The sequence below is a fragment of the Sus scrofa genome, chromosome 1 (assembly GCF_000003025.6).
Source record: "Sus scrofa isolate TJ Tabasco breed Duroc chromosome 1, Sscrofa11.1, whole genome shotgun sequence".
In the NCBI taxonomy this organism is placed as follows: domain Eukaryota; kingdom Metazoa; phylum Chordata; class Mammalia; order Artiodactyla; family Suidae; genus Sus; species Sus scrofa.
In genome coordinates, this window is record NC_010443.5 from 219,791,377 (window position 1) to 219,817,218 (window position 25,842).

General features: G+C 43.5%; 1 protein-coding gene across 12 annotated transcripts in view; it reads right to left on the reverse strand.

The window, feature by feature from the left end:
- The window catches only part of SMARCA2 (SWI/SNF related, matrix associated, actin dependent regulator of chromatin, subfamily a, member 2), a 190,666-nt gene extending 166,604 nt beyond the window's left edge, over nt 1-24,062 (reverse strand). The window contains exons 1-5 of one of the 12 annotated variants that reach the window (XM_021064313.1): nt 23,908-24,033; nt 23,179-23,266; nt 10,439-10,703; nt 7,054-7,183; nt 761-1,144 (exon numbers count right to left, since the gene is read on the reverse strand). In XM_021064313.1, the coding sequence (XP_020919972.1) occupies nt 761-1,144; nt 7,054-7,183; nt 10,439-10,663 (739 nt within the window). In that variant the 5' untranslated portion in view covers nt 10,664-10,703; nt 23,179-23,266; nt 23,908-24,033. Of the gene's footprint in view, nt 1-760; nt 1,145-7,053; nt 7,184-10,438; nt 10,704-21,544; nt 22,002-22,133; nt 22,436-23,108; nt 23,267-23,907 lie in introns of those variants that run through there. The other 11 variants (XM_021064332.1, XM_021064291.1, XM_021064340.1 and 8 more) reach the window with 11 other exon arrangements.

Here is a 25,842-nt window from a genome sequence, read left to right on the forward strand (position 1 = left end):
CTCTTAGAATAATAACAGCAATAATTTAAAAAATAATCCCACCTGGGAAAGCTACTTTATACTCTCTGCTAGAAAGGACCTTGCATCCTCTGAAAAACTGGTCAGTAACTTCTTTCCATATGATGAAAATTAGGTACTGGACCCTGTCTCCTTTCCTGACTGTTGGACTCAAGTGACTTGGAAGCTCAGGTGCAGCAACCAGGAGCGCTCCTGTGGCCCCCACATTCCTGATCTCACTGACCTCGGTTGGTTTCTACTTCCCTTTGTTTCTGATTTTCTACTTGAGAATTCCTTTACCTCAGGTATGCTTTTTGGAAGCCTCCCCAAATGCTTTTCACAACACAAAGGGGTAGACATAAATAAATCAACAGACATGAAATGGCTTACGGAGAGAAGAGTCAAGGCCTATGTGTGGGCCATAGAATGCACTGGGTTCTGAACCCGGGGTGCGTGAATGGGCTTCCAACAAACGATGAACGACTTGAAAGAGAATGCAAAATCACCAGGGTAGTGCGCTTTTTTCTAGATCCACAGCTTGCACCAGAGTCTCCAAAGGTTAAGAAGCACTGCTCTGGGACTCCCCGGCAGAGACCGAGAATCTTGGCCAACTAAGTGAAGGAAGCCAGACAAGGGGGCCAGTGAGGTACAGAAGGATATGCTAGCCCTGGGCCGATACCGACCCAGTGTTTCCGTGCAGTGAGCAGTCCTTTTTCTGCAAGTTGGACCAGGGCATTATTCATTTGGTTGTACATTAACCTACCAGATGGTCTGTTGTAGTTAACAAGGGCCTGCTGCTGTTGCGGCGGCTGCGGCTGCGGCTGAGGCTGGGACTGCGGTGGTGGCTGCTGTTGCTGCATGCCAGGCAACGTCCTTTTCCCCTGGACTGCAAGCTGCAGTGTTTCTGGGAGGGGCTGGCCCCGGGCCAGCATTTTGTAAGCTAAAATCTGAGCTCTCAGCTGATGCAGCTGGACGGGACTGAAAGGCGAGGGACCTCTGTTGGACTGGCTCATTGCCTGCGGGTCGCCCGGGATGAGAGTGCCCGGCTGGCTCGGTGGCATCTGTGGTGGGGTCGGGCCGCCTCCCGATATAGGGCTGGAAACGTGCTCTGGGGCTCCCAACGGAGATGGGTGTGGCGACATGTAACCTAGAACAAAACACACAAGGGGAGATCACAGGCTGCCCCCACTGACCCTGAAAGAGAAGCACGCCTGAATATTTTGATCATTTTCCAGAACAGCACCGTCTGATAAAAATTTAAAGCATATGTGATTTAATAATTATGGGATTATATATAATTTCAAATGTATGTGTCTCAAACATATATACATATATATATTTTAAAGAAACAGACAAAAGTAACTTTAATAATATATTATTTCAATCAACATATCCCAAATATTATCATTTCAAAATATACAAATTATGAAGAGAGATATTTTACGTTCTTTTTTTTCATACTAAGTTACGGTATGTCTCCACCGGGACTTGCCACATTTCATTTCAAGCGACCAATAGCCACGTGTGCCCTAGAAGGTATATAGGTAGTGGTTGTTGTACACCTAAAAGAAGGGCATTGGGGGGGCAGTGTTACACACTAAAAGTAGCTCCAGGGAGTTCCCATTGTGGCACAGCCTAAATGAATCCAAATAGTATTCATGAGGATGCAGGTTCAATCCCCGGCCTTGCTCAGTGGGTTGTGGATCCTCTGGCATTGCCATGAGCTGTGGTGTAGGTCGCAGACTCGGCTTGGCTGTGGCTGTGGTATAGGCCAGCAGCTATAGCTCTGATTGGACCCCTAGCCTGGGAACTTCCATATGCTGCAGGTGCTACCCTAAAAAGCAAAAAAAAAAAAAAAAAAAGCTCCAACCTAGGGAACAGAAGCTTAAGGTGTCTGCTATGTTGCAATAGGGAATGAGGTGTCTTTCATGGCACTATTACTTGTTCATTATAATGCACTTTATGAATAATTTGCCATTACTGAGGCCTCCACTCTTGTGGGCACCATGCAAAGCACTGCCACTCGATCTGAGCTGAGTTCTCCCGGGAACAGAGCCTGATGGAAGGATTAAGCCAGCTGATTCATCTGGAAGGTGCAGGGACATTGGTGGTGCATGGGAGGGTAATAAAAGGAAGGAACAGCAGCCAATAATGGGTGTACGATTAAACCAGCTGCTGTGGGTACCTGAAGACTAATCTCACACAGAAGCTCTGGGATTTAAGGTACATAACTTGCCTCCAAACTATCCAAGGGAAGGAGCTGGGATATTTATAGTTTCAGGATCATGGGTCACTGGTTATGACTCTGGGGACCATTCATCCCCAGGGACTTTGCCATATGTGACTAAGATGGATTCAAGTAAACTGACGCAGAGATGGTAGTCCGGCCAGTGGATAGAAAGGCTGGTGGGAGCACATAAATGGTAAGAATTAAGGGCATGTGAGTGGAGGATATACTTTCTCTTCAATCCTCACAACATCCCCAGAAGACAAGTTGTGTCACCTCATTTTTTAAAATGAGGAAACAGGCTCAGAGAGGAAGCAACTTACCCCAAGTCACACAATTAGATCTTGGCAACTCCAAGATTCAAATCAAGGTCTGTCTGATTCCAAGGTGGAGGCTCTCTCCATGGTCTAATATTAATTCGGCTTTATAAAAATAAGTCAAAGGCTTGAAAGCTTCAAAAATATTCTAGAACCACTTACAATATGATATCAGAATGAGACTAATCTGCTTGGGTTATAAGCAGTCTAAATGGGAAATTTACTTTTCATGAGAAAGAAGTCAAAATGCATGAAAATGGCAAGGAACTTATTTCAAAAGTTGAACTGTATAGCTTGGCCAAAGAATTCCTAGAAAAACATATGACTGAGCACTGCTGAAGAGAAATCCAAGAGGAAAGAAAGGATGGAGTGGCTTACTGCAATCCAAAAGGTTGTCCTTGATTTAAACTGGGTGCTGATTAATCAATTCAAAGGTGTCCTAACACACAACATAAAATATTAGAGGTATTTGCTTTTAATAAATGCACCTGAATCACCATTATATAAAGGTCATCACATGGGTAATAAGGTCATCATAAAGATCATCACACATCTGCCGTGTGTTTGAACCTATCTCAAGGCTGAGCTGAAACAGCTCTCACCATGTACGTGGAATCAGAGGTCCAAGAACATCTGACCCCCACTGACGGAGGACTCAGCATCACTGCTCACAAGACTAGGGAAAATAAAGGATACAGTTACTTTTATCTCAAATTGCTATTTGGAGGGGGAAACAAATTCAGCCGGATCCCCCAAGACAAGAGTAGGTTTTGTTCTATCAATTGGTGAAATGTAGAACTCTGTTCAGAGTCATCCTGCCCTGAAGAGAAATGGGAAAACTGCTAACTTGTGTTCCCCAAATCCCCACTCTATAAGGGAGCACAAAAATCACACAGTCATTAAGGTTCAAGTTGGTCACAAAAGTTAGCCAAGAAAATGCCCCTGAAATCAGTCTGCAAGATGAGCAGAAATTTAAATCCCAGGATGTTATTTCTAACAATAAACATTTAGAGACCATCGATATCATACATGTAACTTCATCATCAACATTCTTCCTTCTGATGAAGTTAACATTCATCCCCTAATTGTAATGCTGGTGCAAAATGGTAGTTTGTTCATTACAAAAGCACCTGGCTAACACCTTTCTGGCCTACCTTGCATCTACCACAGGTGGAAAAACCTCCTACCAAAGCTGCTGACATATTTGTGGTAGAAAGGATACAACCAGGTGTTAAAATGGGTCATGTCTCCTGCCTTTTGGTCCCTTCTCTTCCCTAAGGTCATCATAGCTTAGCCTTGAACAAAAAAATCATAGGATGCCCAATACAATGGACTAGAACATTAGACAATCCAATCTAAATGCAACTGTATAACACTGGTCATCAAATCACTCGTTTAAACTATGAACTCCCCTGCAAGGCAAAGTTACCAAGATGAGACACTTACATTAAATTCAATAATTCATTTTACCTCAAATTTGCTAAGAAAGAAACTAAGAGTGGAATAAAAATCATTTTCCAGAATTAATTAATACAACAAAATCTTACCCCCAATGTGATAAGAAGAAACTGAGGGTGGGAAAAATTGTTTCCTAGCATTTCTAGGGGATGTGAATAGAATCATTCTATCACAGTATGACATTAAAAATGTGACAGTGTTTCAGCCAAAGAGATTTCTTTTTGTCTCCATGACTAGCATTCCATAAAACTTCAGAAAAATCAGAATCTAAATGATAAAACAACATAACATATTTTCATAATTATCTTTAGAAAACAGTGACACAATTGCCCGAGAGTGATTATATACTTTTCTGTAGGATGACAGGGTTGATGCAGAATCTGCTCTTTTTGAAATCTGGTTTGATTTGCTCATTTAAAAGTAGTCAGAAAGGGACAGTTTTCCTTCCCTCATCTTCAAGGGCCATTATCTCCCCAGTTTCACCTTGCCTCTGAGAGAGGCAATCACCTCTCTCTTTTTAATAGTCTTGAACTTTTAAGTGCCAATTTTATATGAATTTTCTCTTCACATACACACACATACAAACATTAAATATTATATACTTGCTTTGGAGGCTTTTTCTATCCAATGGACTAAAAATAAACAATGTTATCATTGGGACCATAAGGTACACAATTCAGTATTTATTGAAGGAAATGGTTTTGCTTCTCAACCAATACCTTAAAATAGCCTAATAGGTTGCTAGGTAGTAAAAGCTGGCAGTTTTCCAATCAATACCACACCTCTCTGTACCTGTGTGTTTATAAGCAGCTTCCTATAATGGAGTTTTTAAAGATACATGCCATTATGGGATCTAAATTCTCTTTAGATCATAATATAGAATAAAGCTGCATTATACAAATACTACTTTATATTCAAAAGCATATTTTAAATAACTAATTCCCAAGCTTATAAGGCACTTTACTATTTTAGAGAAGAATATTATGTGCTAATTCTGATTCCATTTCAAGCAGACCTCTGCATTTCAAAGTAATCATAACTTACTGAAATTATATAAAAATTAAGATCTATTTAAAAATGTTGACGTTTGAATGCATAAGTTCCCTTCTCTACCTAACTGAAAAAAATTTACTAAGTATTCAGCTATAGGCTAGACACTGTGCCGAGAGTTGAGAGTTGGCAATTCCAAGAAAAATCATCATTCTAGAAGTTGAAGAAAGGAATCAAGCCATGAAAGAAATATTTAAATAATAAAAGTAAGAATGCTCAATTGTAATTCATGCATTTCAAGCATTTTGCTTTGGAGTCTTCCTAGGACTCCACTACTAGAGGTACTGCAAAGTCAGGAGCAGACAGAGCAAGCACCTGGCTTTGAAAATCACTGAATATAACTCATCAACACCTCCAAGGTATTAAACATGAGATCCACATTAGCTCTGTGAACACACCTGGCTCTTTAGAATTTAAATGATAAACATGGAAGTGTTGTCTTAATTCATTCTTAACACTGAATGGGTCAATTTTTTTCTTGCCATACTGCAAAAAGGCCCAATGATTCAGGCTGCTTTTCTAACAGGGTCAAGATTTTTATGAGTCACTTGCAACACTTATGCCTGTCTACTATCGAAATTCAGATCAGAGTCTGGGATCTTCAAAAATCTGCCTGAATATTAGTAAAGATGCACCCCTATACATATGTGTGTATATATATATACACACACACGAATACCTTTCTCTAAACCAAACCATTCTCTTACAGTCAAAAATCTCCCCGCAGGTGGATGGAAGGTGGTCTGACCACGGATGGAGAAAAAAACTCACGTACATTAAATTACAAAAACGTATGTACAGCAACACATAAAGTATACACTGCGAGTTAAGATAGTAACACATTAGGATTAATTAGTGCTAGATTAACCATGCCTCTTGCATGCTAAAATGCTCATAGAATGATTCTGAAATGAGGTTATGCTGTATCCAACTTTGAGCTATTTTTAATATTTAATAATATTTAATATTTTTAATATGCCTTTAACAATGAAGGGAAATGGCACCCAGGAGAAGAGAAATACACCATATATTGATTTGGCCATTATTGTTGGTTCAACAACTGTCTTCTACAAAGATATGTGAACGCTCTAACCCCTAGTACCTGTGAATGGGACCTTCTTTAGAAATAGGATCTTTGCAGATAAAATCATGTTAAGATGAGGGCATCCTGGATTACAGTAGACTCTCATCCAATGACTGGAGTCCTTATAAGAAGAGGGAAATCTGGACACACAGACACACAGGCAAAATGACCTATGGAGACCAAGTCACAGATTGGAATGGCAGATCTACAAGTCAAGGAATGCCCAACAGTGCTGAAAACCACCAGAAGTTAGGAAAAGGCATAGGATTCTTCCCTAAAGACTTCAGAGGGACCATGGTCCTACCAACACCTTGATTTCAGACTTCTGGCCTCCAGAAATTTGAGAACACATTTCTACTGTTTTCAGCCACCCAGTTTATGGTAATTTGTTATGGTAGCGCTAAAACACTAACGCAGCCACCTACCAGCAATGACAGGTAAATCTGCCAGAAAAAAGCCACCTTACAAAGTGTGAGTGTGCAATTCAAGGGGCACGGCAGGCTCATTCCACCTTCATGCCTATGCTGTCATGTCTATTCTCCTCTGGCCCTGTCACTTACTGGATGCGGAAACTTAGAAAAACAAACTAAATTTCTGAGCTTTAGCCTCTCCGTCTAAAAAACTGGGGTAACAATTTTTCTTGAAAGATCAGGGTAAAGACTCTGCATAAAGTGCACCAAGCACAGAGGGCTTGGTCACAGGGTGGCCAGTAAAACTATATAAGATTCTGGAAAGAAAACTGCTCCCATCGACCATAAAGCTGAATTGGTGAGGCAAGGGGAAGAGTGCTACAGGGAGAGGAAACCTGCCAGATTCAGTCCTCCTTAGACACTTCTTGAGAAGCCATATTGAAAGTAACCAATAGGAAAGATGAAAGACGATGGCGGGAAGCCAAAATCAGGTCAGCAGCTGACACAAACCTTGGCTATGTTGATCCATCGGACTCTGGGGAGGGCCCATTCCCGGGTGAGGTGGTCGCATGGCGGTGCCCTTCATGGATCCACAATGGATATCTTCCACAACCCCCTTGTCATGCATACCATCCATGGGCTGAAACATTAACAGGACATCAGTTAGATACTTCTTCAAGGTACAAAGACTCCTCCCTATCAAGTCTTCAAGACTGTGGCCCAATCATCGATTATCCACAAGACGGTCGTGTATTTTTATGCCAACAGTACATCCATTACTATATCCTATATACTACCTCATAGCTGAGGACCAGAGATAAAATAAGAAAGACTATACCCGTAGGGTCAGCAAAACTACCTGTAAGTAAAAAGTTAAAGCTTCAAACAGTTGAAATTTTTTTTGGTAATGTCAAAACCTACACATAAAAATGAAGTCCCATTCAAAAGATGGACAGATATCAGCTATGCTTCCACGCCCTTTTAAGTAAGTCCCGAAATCTGCTGTGTGCTGAAGCCAGTCCAAAGTCTGAAGGAAGACTATTTGAAATGCCTGCGATGATCTATTTTTTTCATCAGAGGGAAGAGACCCAGGGAAAGTTTAAAAGTTGAAACCAGAAAGTTCCATGGCAGTTGGGAAAAGAGGAACAGACAGGGTAGAGCAGAGAATGGGGTTAAATACTGAAAAGGAAAGAGAGTGAAACAGGTGAAGCTGTACTATAGCGGGAGGAAGACCGAAAAGGTTAAAGGGAGAGTTTGGAAAAAAAATAAAGACCACAGAGGCCGGAAACAGGACTTTAAGCCCTGTACACAACAGACACACAATAAATAGCTATTGAGCTGACGCTAATCCAATCCAGAATTGGGCAATGGAGCATGTGCTTGAGAAAGGAAAAGTCTATTCCTCCCCAAACTGGAAGAGCAATTTTTAAAACAGCCTGAAAGGAATATTTCCAGGAGTTTATAGAAACCAAATGACTTCAAGCAAGAAAGTATGAGTGTCTGCAGTTTTGGAGAAAGGAAAGTTAATTTCTGCAGAGTCAAAAGCATGCACTTGAAAAGAGGAGAAATTTACCATAAAGAGGATGCTCAGAAGAAAAATGGGAAGAATTTGGTATAAAGAGTGTCTCTGAGTCTGTTAAATAGTAATAATAGAGAGGAAATCAAAGCAACACAGCAGATGTATTTAGGCCACTTGTTTATTTATTTCCAGTAATGTTGAAAAGCAAAAAGCTGAAGCTCAGAGGGAAACAGAGGAGAAAGACAAGGAATAAAGCTGCCTATAAAAAGATAGTGAAGGCATCTGGTCAGCAGGTGTGAACTCCAGGCACTTAACCATGTCCTCACTCAGGAAGTTATCTGAGGGGCTAGGGCTGAGGAAAAGCAGAATCAGAAAAAGCAAACCTTGCAGAATGAGAGCAAAACAAAAAAGAATACTGATGGGGGTAGAGAAGAGGTGAAAATATGACAAAACTGAAGTGATCAGAAGATAGAATGATAAATAAAAACATAACATTTACCCAACACTCATGCATACCTCGAACTTTCGAATGCTTAAATAATAATAAAGGCTAGCTATATATTTTCCTTCAAATATTATCTATCATTTTGGAGGTGAAACACCCTTAACCCATCCAAAATTATTTAACCCACTCGGACTAAGGTTTAAAGGGACAGATCTGATCTATAATCAAATAAGATTAAAAAGTTCCCAAATTAATTTAATATGAATACAAGACAATTTAATTACTTTGATACGTCTGTACATTCGATATGTCCCCTGAAGAATATGATATGGAAAACAAGCAGCTTTATTTCTTTACATACCTGACAAGTTAAAAATGTGTCTAAAATAAACCAAAAAAGCAGGGAGAGAACTTGGGGATATTATAGGGCTATTTATGATGTATTATTAAATGAAAAAGAAGTTGTTTCAGAGTAATTAACAGCAATGATATGAATCTGTTATGGTCAAAGAAAAAAAATTTTAAATCACACCTGAATATGCACACCCGTGCTCACATGGTATTTCTATTGAAGATGGAGAAAAGTTAAGGTGTTAAAAAACGTATGCAATAAGCTGTGACTTGGGATAAACCATTTCTTTTATTTATGTCAATATGTTTTACTTTTCAAAATAAGCATACATTATTTTCCTGATTTGAAAAACATCAAATAACAAAATCTGTTAAAAAAAAAAATGCATCTTCTCTTCTGGGTTCCAATACCTTACTTTAAAGTTGACCTTGGAGTTCCCACTGTGGAACAGTGGGTTAAGGATCTGGCGATGCCACAGCTGTGGCCTAGGGAGCAGCTGTGGCTCCAATTCAGTTCCTGGCCTGGGAACTTCCATACGCTGCAGGTGCAGCCAATAAATAGATAAATAAATATATACATATGTATAAATATATAAGCCTCCAGTCCTATACAACTGAAGGAAAAAATTGCTCTTTTCAGTGATGATCTTTCTGTTTTAAACCAGTATCTTCCTTGACTTGCCTACTGGCATCCCCACCACCATATTCCACCTGTGATGTCACCCAAAAAAAGAGGCGAAACCTCTATTCATCTCATCAGGCCTAACCTTCAGGCACTATAACAATGGCCTCATAGATTTTCTTTGACTACTGCTAACTCTCAAAACAAATTGTCACAGAGGATTTGTTTGCTTTCTCAAAAGGCCATTCTCTATTTGCATCTCCTGCAAAGGCACAATGCCAAAATCATACCAATATGGTCATCCCCAAAGCAACAATCTGGATTTCATAAATGGAAGATTATTGTAACTTTAGTCCAGAAACAAACAACTGAACTGGATTTGAACTCTGTAAAATCAGAACCCTCTTCTAAAACCAGAATAAAGCCATTTCACAGACAGAGAAAGCAAAGTGCATTTTTAGGGATTACCTAGAAACGATTTAATTTACATCAAGCCTTTTTTGAAAAAATCCTTTTCAAAAGGACTCATTTTCCTTTTATTCTTTGGGACCTACAGGATCTTTTTAGGAAAGAGTAATTTTCAACATATTTACTCATGGGTGCTATAAGTTACTTAACATATATATCTGGAAAAAAAGCAAGACTTATTTATGAATACACTCATTCACCAAGCCAAAAATACCTGCAACCCACAATTCACAGAATCTGTCAGAACTGCATATTGTATCTAGTATTTTTAAACAGCAAAGATCTGATCTTCCTGACTGGTGCAACATCTGTAACAATAAAGGAGCCTTAGAATGTATGTTTTTAATAACGCAGAGGATAAGACAAAGACCCAGGTTGATTCTCTTGTTAACAATAGTAGAAAAAAAGAGCACGAGGTTATCAGGGATTATTAGCCATCCATCACTCAGAAGACAAGACTGGACTACGAGGGAGAAGGAAGTCTTCTTACCTTATGCATTTGATGCATGCCTTCCTGTGGGAAGTCAGCAGACCCCATCGTCGGCATAGGATGTGACACACTCGGAGGCCCAGGACTTGGCCCCATCATACTGTGGACGGAACCTGGGGATGGTCCAGGTCCTGGACTGGGTCCAAGGATTGGTCCAGGAGAGGGTCCTGGCCCTGGCGAGGGCCCAGGGTGGGGCATCACGCCAGGGTCTGTGGGCGTGGACATCTACTTTTCTGTCTCTGCCAGTCGGTAGAGTGATACTGCGCTGCAAAGAAGAAAAGAGAAAGGGACGTTTTAAACATGATGTTAAGATAAAAATAAAACAGTCCTTCATATTTGATCATGCCATTTCTGTATCAAACATCAAAAAGAACTGCCCTATCTGGTCCAGATGTTTGAGAGAGTGTGATCTATATCCATCTGCCCTAGTCTTTACGAAGACCACTTGTTTAAAAGAAAAAAACAACTCTGAATGATTCCCCAGAAAGATGTAAATCATCTAAGATACCAAAAAAAGGGTCACTGGAGAAACCCAGATTTAACACATATGCAGAATTCTAAACAAGCTTAAAATTTATTACTGAAGTCAACAGATGCTCTCCATTACTTAGCACCTTATAAGTCATTAACCCTCCAAAGCCATTAAAATATAAAACTCTTAAAATATCCAACCAAGACCCATTTTCATAAGGCCATGGGCATTCAGAATTTCATAGGGAATTCCAGATAGTTAAAATGGAGGGAAAGCACAATTTCATAAATTGTGGGAATTCATAGGAAAAGCAGAGTTATGGGAGTCAGACAAATATGGGTTCAAATACTCATGTATACAATTATGAGCGGAGACTGAAATGTAGCGGGACATGTAACACCATAGCCCTGTGCCTGGAACAACAAACAGCCCCTCTTTGTCAGCATTACTCCTCTCCCCTGCCACCTCTACTGCACCAGAAATGACCAGAAGGGACACATTAAGATGTGGTCCTCCCACCAGGCCAGTGAATTGAAGACCACATGGACAATTGAAGCCAGGGATTCATCCCAGGCCTCCCTGGGGGCCCCAAGATTCCCAAGAGAAGTCCTCCATGACTCCCAGATAGGGGCCTGCCACACACGAGGTGTGGAAATCCCAGTTCTCTGGCAAAGCACTATACCACGGCTCAGGTCCCAAGACTTTCTGGCATCCCCGCTGGAGAACCGCCTCATGGGGTGGGTGCAACTCCACCTTGGTTTTAAAGCAAAAGGAATAAATAAGCTGTTTTCTGAATCCTGATGGAGGGCAACGATCCCATAATAGCCATGGTGACATAGTATGTCAGCTGGAGGTACACACCTGACCACACAAAACCTCCTCTGCTGCCAACCTCACAAAATCCTAAGTGGATTTGCTTAACCCCTGCTTAGTGGCAAGGATGAAATCAGACAAGGGCCCACAATAGGGATCTTCCCATAGTGAAATGAAGGTCAGAGGGGAAAAACAAACAAAAAAAATCTAAAAACAAAAAAACCCAAAAGCCCACATTACTTCCATTCTTAGCTAATTGCTGTAACCTCTGGAGGAATCTCTAGAAAGTGAGGGTTCTTCTCCACTCCTGTTCCTGTAGCCCCAGCACCTCTATCCAGCATGGGGTCAGTGCTCGAAAGAGATCTGAAGGAACTACAGACAAAATTGCAAGGGCAAACTATTCAGAGAGTCAACGACTAAAAAATAAAAAAATGAAGAGCGCAAGCAGTGTTTGAGGTGCATCCAAACAAAGAAAGCTTAAAAGTGGAGGCAAGAATTTAGGTCACTCTGATAAATGAATGAGGCTAAAACAGGAAGCGATGAAAGGTTACTCTGGAGTGATTATAAGCAAGCGATCACTCAAACGGTTTTGCTGATACAAGATGGGACTAAGAGAACCCAGCTCAAGTGGTTTCTAAAACAACAGGGAAGCTTGGAAGGTGAATTATAGCCTTGAATTCACTAGAGAGACAAATGTTATTATTTATTCTTTGTGATTAACAAAGCAGGCGGAAGTAACTTTTTTTTTTTTTGCATCCCACCCCGCCCCCTCTCTCTCTCACACACACACACACACACACACACACACAAACATTCAGTTAGCACTTTAAATTTAGGAAGCTGACGTCAATTCAGGGATACTACAAGTTACAGTGTTCTTTCATCTGTATCAGCAAACTAATAAACGCCTTTATTTTTTAGTGAATAAAAGGAAATTGCTTACTTCCTGTTATGGTTTACCTTGAAATTGGCTTCAGTAGCTATAAGGGCAAGATACCACAAGTTTGTACAATGAAGACACAAGCAAGTGCTCAGCCAGCCTGGGAGTCCTACTGTTCATGTTTTACATTTTAATAATACAAATTATCCCACAATACTAATGACTTCCGCATATAGGATGACTTTCATTGGGGAATCTCCTAGAATGTTGTAATTACTTGTATGCAGCTCCATAAAAATGCTCCTCACTTTTTGTTATAAGAAACTACAAAAAACTTAGGGGGAAAACAAATGAGATGGGAAACGGAAAAGTATGGGCAAGTACAGGGATGTTAATACAGAAAGGTGTTATATAGGAAACTTTTTCAAAGAAGAGAACCCTTAGAAGTACGGACGTAATGAAGGAGTCCAAGAAATAGCAGAGATGAACACAAGAGAAGCCAGCTCAGAGAAACAGCATAGTTTAACAAGTAAGCAAACTTGTCCCCTGCCACACAGTTAATGGATGGCAGGGATCTAGACTACCATACAACCTGAAGTGACAGTGGCTTCTCACTGGGAGCCCAGAGACCTGGGTTCTGTGCCAGTCTCAGGGCCACCACCAACCCGGGGGTCCCAGGCAAAGTGCTTTTTTCTGGGGTTGCTTGGCTTCCCCGAGGCTTGGATTGGAGCATCTTAAGGCTTCTTGCGTCTGCTTGTCCATGACTTGCAGCATCCCTGATCTTGGGTATGGGGTGCTCATCAGGGAACCTCCAGGGCAGGACCCAGCTGTCCCAGGGGGATGCCACCCCACTCTCACACAAGTGTACTGAAGAGGAGCACCTCTCAAAGATAAGCCCCAGGTCCTGGCCTCCTAGTCTGTCCCCCTTGTTTCTGGTGGCAACTTCACTGTACAACTCCAACACACAATTAAACTTTCCCATGGAGTCAAGTGACTTGGGAATGTAAATTACAAAGAGGTGTGAGTCTCCAGCAGAGAGTTGCAGGTCATTACCAAGTCACTGTGGTTAAGGCTGCTAGTCCAGTACTGGCCAACTCAGCTTCTCCCTCACCCACCCCACCGGTGTCTCTAGGAAGACGAACCCCTTTCTTTCCTCTTCCAGGTACCAAAGAAGCAATGCAGATGGGATGCTGAAGGGGCAGGGGAGGCACAGGATGGATGCGGGAGAGGTCCAGTAACCTTGACAGGGCAGGAGTGCTGCGACTCTCCACAAGACAACACTCAAGATTAACTTTTTTTTTTTTTAATTTGTGTTGGGCGGGGAGGGAGTTTTTGCATTGACTTTGAAAAGAACGACCCATTCCACCATTAGGGGGCCAGTATAATGAAGAAAATGTGTCTGTGTGGGAGGAGGTAAAGCACACAGACGTGGGACACACACTGGCACTGCCAGGCCACCATCCTACCCCCGGTGCTTCCCTCTACCAGCACTCCCTGAGGGCCAGGCCACTGCGTACTGAGCCAAGAATTTTTCAGCAGTCTTTTTTTTTTGTCCTGACCCGGCCTTTACAACAGGGGAGTGTGTGCTTTTAAAAATAAAAGTTGCCAGAGCTTCTCACCACTCCAACCACTGTAGACATTGTCCCCTCAGCCCCAATGTCCTTCCTTTCCCCTTAGCTGACAGCCTTAGCACACCCATCTGCATATTAAAAGGAGTTCAACTTCATGGAATTTTAAGGGTCACCAGTAGAACCATGACAACCATGACACAACGTCTACCTTTCTGTCTACTCCAATCAAGTGAAAGACCCCCGCACTTGCAGGAGTAAACACTTAAACACACCCACATGGGCTTCAGAGTCATTTTAGTGACCTGACTTGAGGGCACGTTTTGTCTTGTCCCCATTTAAAAGAGGAAGGCAGGAAGGGCCCACCTAGCTTGCCCAAAGTCACATCTGTCAGTAGAACTTTTTATCTCTGGCACGGTGAGGCAAGCAAGGCCATCCAGCAGTGCAGAGAGTTTTCACTCAGGATGAGCAAGGATGCACAGGAGGAAGTGAAGGACGGAGAAACAAAGGTGGAAACAATGGGAGATTTTGCAAGGATTAGGATTTAGCTGTGATCCTAGGTTAATTTCTGAAGGGACAGAGAAATGAAGAAAAGCTGTCGAGGGAACAGGAAGGGAGATGATGTTATGAATTAAAGAGGTTTAATCAAAGATCCAGAGAGCTGGTTTTACCCATCTATTCCCAAATGTCCTGGCTCTTCACTGGGCACAAGGCAGGTAGGATGTACAAAAATGACCAGAGGGCTGACTTGCCAGGGCTCTGTAAGTCTGCCCAGAATTTATCCATAAATATCAGAAGGAGAGAGAGAGGGAAAAAAAAAATGCAAGCTCCTGCAGGACCAAAAGAGGTCATGCACTGTAGTCACAGGGCAAGAGAAATGACCTAGAGCTTGGAGGCAAGGAAAAGGAGTTCCAGGAGGCTTCCTGGAGAAGGTGGCATTTGAACCAGGCCTTGAAGTAAAAATAGGTAATAAATAGATGTTTCCTAGAAACTTTTATTTTCTAGTGACAAAAAGAGTTAGGGGGAAGCACAGCCCCTTTGACTAGACAACACCTCTTTATCGAATGTAATAAGGAAGCACCAGAAAATCTTGGATTCCAAGCAATCTTTATCTTGGCCGGATTTTCAGAAAGACTTTGGGGTATAGGTCAAAGGTGGAATATTAGAAATAAAAGTTAGAGTCAGTTTGTATCCCTAAGAATAACTCTTATTTTTAAAGTTTTCTGACTATTCTGGAGAAAGATAAGGCTCAGGAGATAGTTAAGATAAGAGTTCTTTTTATGTCTGCTTGCCTATTCAGACTGTCTCGCCTGACCCTGAAGGGTTTCTTGTTTTTAGTGTAGCTATCTCTTTACATTAATTGATAATTTCCTCACAAGTAGCAACAGCTTAAAAGCTAGAACACAAGCGCTGCTGTTCTTAATGGGGGAGCAGAGTCAGTAAGAACAGCAAGGAAGATAAAAGAAATACACTCTACCAGAAGTTTCTTTTTTAGAGGCCAAAGTTTTCCAGGTAGGTGGGGAAACATTCCCAAAGCCCTCATGCTTCTGGGTCTGAGACGTGCACCATATGATTTGTGCCACAGATAAAAACCACCCTGGGCTCAAAGAGAATATTCTACATGGCTGGCACAAACGTCTGGAAGAGTATCGAAAACATTTTCCTCAACAGGAAGAATGATTCCTGTAGGTTTACCATTCAAAGTCGAGCACCTTTGACAAAGTGGTTGGATGAAGTGTGCTGTTTTAGGGCTTCTGTGAGCTCGTCATCATTTAGTCAAGGAAACAAATTAAGATGCAAGCTGCTGCCCTCACTTGAAAGGAAAAGCCTTGGGAAGGTCCTTGCCCAGAGTCAGACCTGGCAGCTCTGTGCAGGAAGAGAGAGAACAACCAGCTCTGACGCTCTGACGGACTAATTACAGTCCTGTGACCCCCAGGCACTGCCTCAACAGGAACCTGGCTCTTGACTTTATCACCCTGCACATACCATGAGCTGCTTTCTCAGAAGAGTCTACCTGTGATGCAATTTGATGACCTCTTCAGTGAGGACACCCAATGTTTCCACAGAGGAAAAATTCTTTTTAAAAACGCCGTTTACGAGAAAACCCGAAAGTACTAGAAGCCACCCAGCAAAGAAGGACTTCAGGGGAGCATTCCTCTAACCTAGGACCTGTGTCCGGTGTAAGTCACAAAGGCAATCACAGATAACTATCGTTTCTAAAATTCAGTTGAACCCAAACTACTAGGCCATTGATCCAAACCAAAACAAAGCAACCAAAGTTAGTGGCAAAGCGTTACACCCTGAAATGTAATTCGTGTGCATTTGCACATACACCCATTCTCCCTAGGTTCTGTTAGGCGCCTTTGCAAGGCAACCTCATTTGGGATGCTGATAAGAATCAGTGATAGCCACTTCCTTCTCAGTCAGCTAAGGTAATTTTACCTATACATAAACACATAAGAGTCTAAAATATGTACATTAAGGAGTTCCTTTGTGGCACAGCAGGTTAAGGATCAGGCATTGCCACTGAAAGGGCCCAGGTCGCTGCTGTGGTGTAGGTTTAGTCCCTGGCCCAGGAATTTCCACATGCCACAGCCGTAGCCAAAAATAAAATAAAAATACATACTTTCAAAACTTTTTCTGGTTGAGATGGCACACACTGTCTTAGCAGTAAACTTGACTATTACATGCTGAATGAACCCCAGTTATGTGACAGACCAGCTTTGATATGCCCTACTTTCCCCAACATTCAGAGCCGCAACAAAAAAATTCAAGAATGAACCCTTCAAGTTCACTGCAATTAAAATGAATGATGACCATTTACAATGTTAATATGCCATTAAAAAATAAATCACCACGTAGTTTATTTGACCTCTGAATTCCAAGTTCCTCTTTTACAAAACAGGCATAAGAGTAGCCAGGTACAATCTCAATTTTGATATGAAGCTAAGAAAACACTGCATATGGAAATACCTTGTGAGCTATCGTATAAAACTGTGTATTATCATGAAGATCCCTCTAAAGGCTTCAATTCCCACCCTGGATTGAATTCGCAATCTGCTAGATTAATCTAACATATCTTTTTGTTCAAGAATTCCCTTGCTCCAAACTTCTGAGAGAAAAGCCTCCAACACACAGTGGATAAAATATTCATGCTTTAGCCTGGAAATCAAGTCTTTCTACCTTCTCCAAGTTTACCTTTTGAAAATTCTTCCCAACTAGAACCTCTTGCCCTGGGCAACCAGGTCAAAATCGATACACTGGTCTTCTCAAAGTTTCTTTAGGCTGGGTGCCTATGACCTCAGGACTTCCGATCTCAGAGGATCAGCACCAACCACCCCCACACCTGGCCTCCTCCTGACTTCATCTATCCCATGGACTCAAGAAAGCACACCTTGATCTCCCCCTGTATCACATGGTCTGTGCATGCTACTTATACATGTTCAGGCACATTCTTTAAAACACATAAAGTCTCAGTTGCAAGTGGTTCATTTTTTTATGGAATTATAGACTTTGCTTAATAGCATTTTAGTACATGTAGGAATACATCACAACACCAAGCTGCAAAAGAGCTGCAAATATTTGCAAAGCTATTATAGGCCCAGCTTTCCTCATGGAAATTCAATTTCCAAGTTTGATGACTTAAATCCCAGTAGGATGGTAAAAACCGGAGTATACAGCATCAACTAGGAAAAGAAATATATAGTCATCCTAACCAAGACAACGCAATCCTAACACAAATTGATAGATAATTTCCCTTGAACTACTGTTAACCTGTAAAACAACCCAATCCTTTTTGGCCGAAGATTTTTTTTCTATTTTTAAGTAATTTTAATTGCCAAATTCTGAATTCACTTTTTTAAAAGGGGGGAGGGGATATTATAATTATGTTTAATGGCTTTTAAACTTCAAATTTATGTCACTTCTATAAATTCCATTCATCAGTTTATAAAAGAGTCAGCCCATGTTGAAGTTAGGTCGGCTTCTTAAAAAGTTTCTAAAATATTAGCACTTGCACAGAGGTAGATGATATTTTGGCAAAAGATGGATGCTTACAAACCTAGAACTAAACAGAATATTGTGATGTTTTAAAAAGTTTAAAAATCATACAGGGATATTCTCTGATAACTGTTTGAATGTTCTGAAAGCCTTATATCTAAGAAATCACAATTCAGAGTGGGCTTCAGTTACATAATCTATTACGAAGTCCAGAGGGCACCACTTATGTCAATATTTCAGGCAAAAATCCTGTATTACACATCTAAAGCATCATTCCAAATGAGTGAATTAATTACTTTTTCACACATAATTAAAATTAATTAATGTTTATATCCAACACTCAAAAGATTCAGCTATTTAGCTCCTGAATTTCATCAGCAGTATTACATGTCTTGCTAAAGTGTAATTATTCAAGTATCTTTGATTGTATCTTTAAAACTTGTAATACTTAAAATCTCTAATATATCTAAACACTTTCAAGGAAAAGCGCTATATTAATATGAAAAAAGTAATAATAAACAGTAATACATTTGTAAAGTTCTCCAAACCCAGGTTGCAGGAACCCATTTAACTTGGTGATAAATATCTTAGGCAAATAAATATTCTATCTTCCATAATGACTCTGGCAGAACTAAGTTTTAGTCTCCTATCCTCCATGGTTAATATAAAGTCAGGACTTTTTTAAGTAGAAAAAATAAACATCCCAGGCCTCCCTAAATATTCTACCAAATAACTTAACAACCATCTATATTTTCTATTCCCAACTACTTCTGGAATGATCCATGACTTTATTAACTGACTAGAGATTCAAGTTCCATAAACAAACCCTTCCAAAGATGACAGAAAATTCAGTCTCCTCTGTTGTTCAAAAATAATCTTCAGAACATATTTAAGAAAAAGGAGCAATTGAAATGATCATTTTTTAACAGAAAAGAGTGACAAGAAAAAAAAATCAGAAGTTGCTCCTCAAAATGGCTTTTAACATTAGGGAAACTTTCTCATCTATTCACCAAAAAATACTGCAAAAGAAGAAACGTGACTCATTTATACAGAGTTTTCTAATGCCATTCATGTTAAGCAATGAATTGTCCACGATTTCCCTTAAAATCATCATAACCACAAATAGTGAAAATCAAAACTTCTGGTGGCTAAATCAGGTTCTACCAACACAGTCTCAATACATAGTTCTGGGAAGCACTCCTTGGTATTATATTTGTGATAATTCAGTTGTTCTCATGGCACCATGTCAAGATGTCTTAAATAGTGATTTATTATTTCTCTAGAGTATCAAAAAGCTGCTGACCTAGGAGAGTTTGACAAAGGCCTTGTTTACAAAGGAAGATTTCTAAAAGAAAAAAAAAAACATGAAAACACTGGGGAATGGCAGCTTTTATAATAAATGAGTCTTCTCTTTTATGGTCTTGTTGCAATACATAATAAGCCTTTAAAATGAAATGTCAAAATATTACCGTAATATAAGGGGTATATTACAATTATCTCTAGAAAAGCATGGGATGTGCTTTTATGCTCATCTGTAAAATAACTTATCTTAATCAAAGAAAAAAGTTTTAAACAATTATTTGTCAGAGTGTTACTTTCTCTACTGTCAGAAATAGCTTAAACAGAATCCAAACATTAACAGGCACAGAGGCACTTACTTTTTTTTTTTTTTTTTCTGGTCAATTCCAAGCCTCAGGTGTTGGTCAAAGCACTTTTTAAGAAACTTGACAAGAAATGCTCAAAAACCACTTTAAAAAAAAACGAACAAAAGAAAAGATCTAAGGCTGCTTTGAACACACTCTTGCGGTGAATATTTTCTGTGAAACACCACAGTGCAGCTAGTCCCAAAGCTGGGATGTAACTGGTGTCACTCAGGAGAGAAAAGCTGCATTGAAGGGAGCATTTCCTCACTTCTGCCAATTCTTTAAGGGTTCTGATACCACAAACTCCTAATTTATTTCACAATGTTCTTCAAGATGGGTTTTCTCTCTAAGGCCCCCAACAAGGAAGAGAGGAGGCTGTCTACAGGTTGGTTTTTTCCTTCAAGTCACATCAATAAATACCTTTTGTACCTTATGGGTATTTCCAAATCCTCTCTTTCTGGTAGCAAGTATTTGAGCTGTCAGGGAGCATTAAAAAAAAAAAAGTCCAAGAGAATAAAAGGGCAATTAGATTCCTAAAAGAGAAAGTGTGCCTCTATTTGCATAACAATGCACTGAGGAGGATTCAAACCTGACACACCTCTTAACATTTCACCAGTGTGCTAGAAATAGGCTTAGAAGTCTACCAAGTGGAGTGTTGGCAAACAAGCCTGGGGTAGTGGTCCCCCCTATAAGTGAGGGGAAATATTACTGAAACATTTCAATGTGCACATATAAGAATACACAAGCAACTGCTAGGCATGGTTTCTATTTTAGGACAGCTCTCAGAGATTTCTGAGTCTTACCTAGATGATGAGACAGGAATTTTCTTCCACTCAACATGCAACAATCTTTCTGTCCCTATGAGCATTCTCTTCCTACAAGCATGGCACAGCCAGGTGTAAATTAAAAAGTCCTTTGAAATGGAAGTTTAAAATTTAACTCTGCTATTGGTAATGCAGAGACAGTAAAAAAATAAAAAATAAAAAAATAAGCACTCAATGCAGTAGACAAACGTGTATCCTTGAAGTCTTTCTTATGCTCTAACATCACACACAGTTAGGAACACAATCTACAAAATAACCAGGAGATACCGATGACACCTCTCCATAAAATACTCACCCAGGTGGCTTTGCTTTAGCACAAGCACTAACCTCCATCAGGTGAAGGGGGGTGGAGGCGACAACCTTGCAAAACTCTCCCAGAAGTTATATAAACAAAGAAGGGAAGAAGCCCAGTATGGGCTTTGCACCCATGTGCTACTAAAATTACATAACACCCGCTGCAGACATTAAAGAAGGCATGGATTCTGCACGACACCCCCACTTCCCTCGACCCCCCAACCTGTCTCCTGCTTTTAAAAAATCCCAAAGCCTGGCAGGATCAAGTGGGCGATTTTGAATATTAATTTTATTCCTGGAGTAAATCCTGCGAGAGTTGCAAGCGCGTTTAGGCCCGAAGTTTGAATGTGCAACAGCCCCAGGGCGCCGCGAATCTACTCTGGACCGGGAGGAGAAAGGACTGACAAGGGACAGCAGCCAGTGCGGCCTTTTTCTTCCCCTTGTTGTACCTCCCGCTGAAAAGTTTTCCAAGCGATCGATCTGAGGGCAGGGACTGGGTTTCCCCAGCCTGCCTGACTTTGCAGGAAAGGCGAGCCGGGAGACTGGAGGGGGCCGCCGGGAAAGAGGTGGAAAGCTCCACACTCGGCCGGCGGCGGCGGCGCAGGCTCCTTACCTGGGGGACGCGGAACAAAAAGAGGCACTGGGCTCTGCGAGCCTACAGAGGCGGCGCGGCCGGCGGCCCGGAGCGGGTCTCCCCGCCGGATTCCTAGGCCCGCGCCGGAGCCCGCCGCCCGGCCCCCGCCGCCACTGCCGCTGCCGCTTCCTCCCTCGCGCGCGTCATGTCACGGCGATCAAACATGTCTGTGTGCGCTTCGCTGCTGTGACTTCCTGATTCTCTGCCGCTCGCCCGCGCACACTCACACTCACAGCCACACGCACACGCCACCCCCACCATCCCCCGCCACCAAACCTCGCCTTGTCCTCCTCCGCTCCCGGGCAGGGCGCGGGCAGGAGCGGCTGCCCGCGCCACTGCTCCCAACGCACTAGCCCCGGCGCGCACAACACACACTCACACTCACGCGCAGACACACTCGAGCCGACCCCGAGCGGAGACGCGAGCTGTGGGAGCTCGCTGCTCCCTCCCACCCTCCCTCCCTACTTAGCCTCCCTGCCAAACTTTTTTTTCCAGCTTGATCCACGTCCAACTTCCCTCCACCCCGCCACCCCCACCCCCCTAGCAGTCCGGCCAGCCCCGCGCTCACCAGGATCCGCTGCAAACTGCAACCCGGATAAAAATAATAATGCAATCCAGGCGGCAGGGGCGGGGGCGAGCGCGCAGACATAGGCAGGAGGCTATTTCCCCGCGTGTACCGGAAACCGACCCGAGTGCCGGGAGTCAGACGCTGGTGTCCCTCTTAAGCCCGCACTGTTGCACCCCGCCCCGCGCGGTGCAACTGCGCCAGGCTGCAAGGCCTGCTGCGGGGCACCCGGGGCGCCCTGCTTGGTGTGCGCCCGCAGACGGAGGGCGAGTAGGGGCTGGCGCGCAGGACTGGTTATTTGGGGAAGTGCATCGCGACACCTTTGCAGATGGCATGGCCGTGTTTTGCAACGCAAACAGAAGGAGGGAAGACGGCCAGATGGAGGGGGAGAGCGGAGGAAGGGGTAAACCAGGTTGGGATGGGAATAAATCAAACTCGAAAGCAAGGAAGGAGAAGGAAGGGGAGCGTGTCATCATTGGGAGGAGGCTCCCACCCGGTCTCCCCGCCTCCCGCCCTCGCCAGCCACCCTATCCACCCCCCACCCCTCAGCCCTTCCCCTTCTCAGGCGAATGCCACCGCCGCTGCCGGGTGCGCGCGGGTCCTGTTTGTGACAGTCAGGCAGAGAGGATTATCCGGATCATGGCCTCCCCGGCCCGCAGTCACCGTGGCTCTCCCCGGCCCCAGCGCGCCCCTAGCACCCGGATGATCACCCGCGACCCACGCCCTCGGTTCCCGCGGCTCAAGCTAGGGGAAGGCGCAAAGCAAAAGAAAACAAACCCGGGAAGGGAGAGGGCGGATAACTGAGCCCGGCGGGCACCTCCGACCTCCTTCTATCCGGCCTCTTCCCTCCCAGCAGTGCGGCCCCGGCCGGACACCCGAACTTCAACACCCGAGCCCGCGCGGCCGCCAGGTACCAGGACGTCCGTAGTGCCCCAGACACAGCCCCCCAGCAGCCCTTTTGCCTAAAGGCCTGCCTACCGGTCAGCGTCCCCATCCCCGCCCGAGGGAACGCGCAAAGTGGAGGTGACACCTCAGATCCCGCACGCACCGGCCCCGCGGCGTTGACTGCCGCCGCTTTGGCGCGCCAGCTCCGGCTTCTCCCGCCGCGATCCTCTCGCGTCTCCGCAGCCGGAGCCCTTTAAACAAGTCCCCAGGAAGCGGGTGTCAGCCGCGTTCGTTGGATCCCCGCCGGCAGCCCGGGCTTCTCGCCCTCCTCTCCTGCTCTCCTTCCAACTCTTCCGGGGAGGACTGCTCTGGAAGAACTGTCGCGTTTCCATCCTATTCCCCCGATCCTCCTGCCTCCTCCCTCACCACCCCAGCTTTTAAGGGAATGGAGGGATTGCAACCTTGCCGAGTGTATGTGTGTGCTACAACCTTGAGTTGGCAGTGCATCGCTGACTGCCTACCTAGGGTCAAGGCTGTGTTTTGGTGGGATTTTCCTCCCCTTGCCTCCTTTAAGTAATAATTATTACTGTTATTATCAGAACAGTAAGGTTCGGTTGAAACTTTCCCGTTCCTTCCACCGCTGCCCGGGAGCTGTTGTTAGAGCATTCCACCTGAGGCCCGCGGGGAGGAGGCGGGCTTTTTTTGTTGTTGTTGTGGCGGTTGGCCCGCCTGTTTGTTTTGGTCTCCGTGCATGCACAATAAATAATAATTAGGATAATAATGAACGATCCCCGGCGAAGGCGGCGCGGTGCCTGAGGGGTTTATGCGGCGTCTGCAGCCGGGAGGCCAGAGGGAGGGGAAAGAGGAGAAAGGAGTTGTAAGTTATATTTACCTTGCTCGCGAGGAGTGTGCTGGCTGAATCTCTTTCCTCTCTGAGTCACCCAGAGTACAGAAACCGAGGGAGAGAGGACTAGATTATGAATATGACTTCATTGATGACAGCCATCCCCTCCTCTTCCTAAACTCCGGCTCCGCCCCGTGTCCCACCCTCGCCGCCTCCTTGGGCGCCGGAAGACGCGCCGCTGTTGGCCCCTCGCGCCGCTCCTCCCTGCCCGCCCGGACGCGGGTTGGCGGGACGCGTCTGTCACTCGCCCCGCTCAGCGACTCCCTGAGCTCGGGGGGTGGGGGGGGAGCGGAGGGGGCGGTGTGCAAGAATGTGGATCGAGACAGCTCTACTGTATGCGTGGATCCGTGTGGGTTTGCAAGGCGCCGGCTCTGAGCTGTGTTTGCGCCTGAGCAGAGAAACTGCGCAGGATGCGGAAAGCCCAGAGCCTTGACGGAGTTGGGCGCCCGTTATCCCATGCTGACAGTCTTCTCCCAGGGCCGCTGCGAGGCTCCTCCCGGGACGCTGGGAAGGGGAGGAGGCAGCGAAAGGGAGGGCAGCCGTAGTAATAGCTCGTAGTAGTTTGGGGGTATGTAAAGAAGGTGCTGGAATTTAACTGCGCCTCCGCCTGCCTGAGCGAGCCTGCAGAGGGAAGGGGAGGGGGCGACAGGGTGGGGTGGGCGGGCGGTTCCGAGTGGCACCAAAGCTGCTTGTGGCAAGGTATTGGCCATTTAAAAAAAAAAAAAAAAGAGGCATCGATGTCCCGCACGAAACTTTTTCTCTTGCCCCCCCGCCACAAGGCTGTAATTATAAATCTGTTCCCTTTCTCTCCCGTAAAAAGGAAGGCGGGCACAAAGAACATTCCTGCCAAAACTGTCTTTTTTTTCTAAAGGACTGCTAGCTTCCAAACGCCAAAAAGGGAAAAACAGCTGAGAGGCTGAATGCCTTGTAAATAAATAACACCGCCCTAACCCCTCTGTTTACTTTGTGGACCAGACACAGCACTTTAACCTTTCCTCACCTGTCATCTTCGCGTAAAATATATACAAAAATAGGTGAAAACAACCTCGTGGGGGCAGGGCGGGCGAGTTAGGGGGCAGTTGAAGCATGGAATCTGCTTTTGATTTAAGAAGGGGAATAAATCTCTTTTTCTCTCCAGTCCATAGTCTCTTGGCCTCCAGGCCACGTTTAAGACCAGTTAAGCCTACAAACAGTAAACTGCTGGCACTTAGTAGTTTTGAGACCTCTTGCTCCAGTTTTCCTTGAAATACAGTACTTTGGCTGGACTAACAGGTCAGTGTTTGCTGAGACGATTTTATTTTTAGTTTTATGAAGTGTGAAAGAATGTTAGGAGATTTTAAATCAAGGACCTATTATTTTAGACTCAGATTAATGTAGGCGCTTGACTCTTAAATTAAAACTGTTCCTATATGGTAGTGTTATGATTTATCCCTTATTTTGTAATGTAATGGCTTAAATTAGTCATTCAAAGTACACTGTGACTATCTGGTTGAGAGTTTTCCCCCCAGAGTAAAATCCTGTTTTAAGACCATTTTAGTGTTGCAAAATTGACTATTTGAGCTATGGGTCTGAAATACAGTTCTAGGATGCTTAAAACTATGTACTGGCTAAGTTGAGGACAAGAAGCTGTGGATAGAACACCAGCTGCAATGTGCTACGTGTGGTCATTAAATGTCAAGAATTGTTTCTGTTGCTGGTCCATTGCTGTAGAAGGAGTCTGCAAGGGCACCATTTTCAAGTGGCAAGGAGTGTCAAGGATCATGAACCCTGTAGTCTTCTAAGGCTTTGCTACTTGCTTGTTAACTTGAGCTTCATAATTTTCTGTCTCTCCCAAAGTGAACCTCAGGACAACAAAAGATAACCCATCTAAGAGAAATAGAATATAGTATTCCCTGAAGAATCTATTGTAAGAACTTGTTTTTC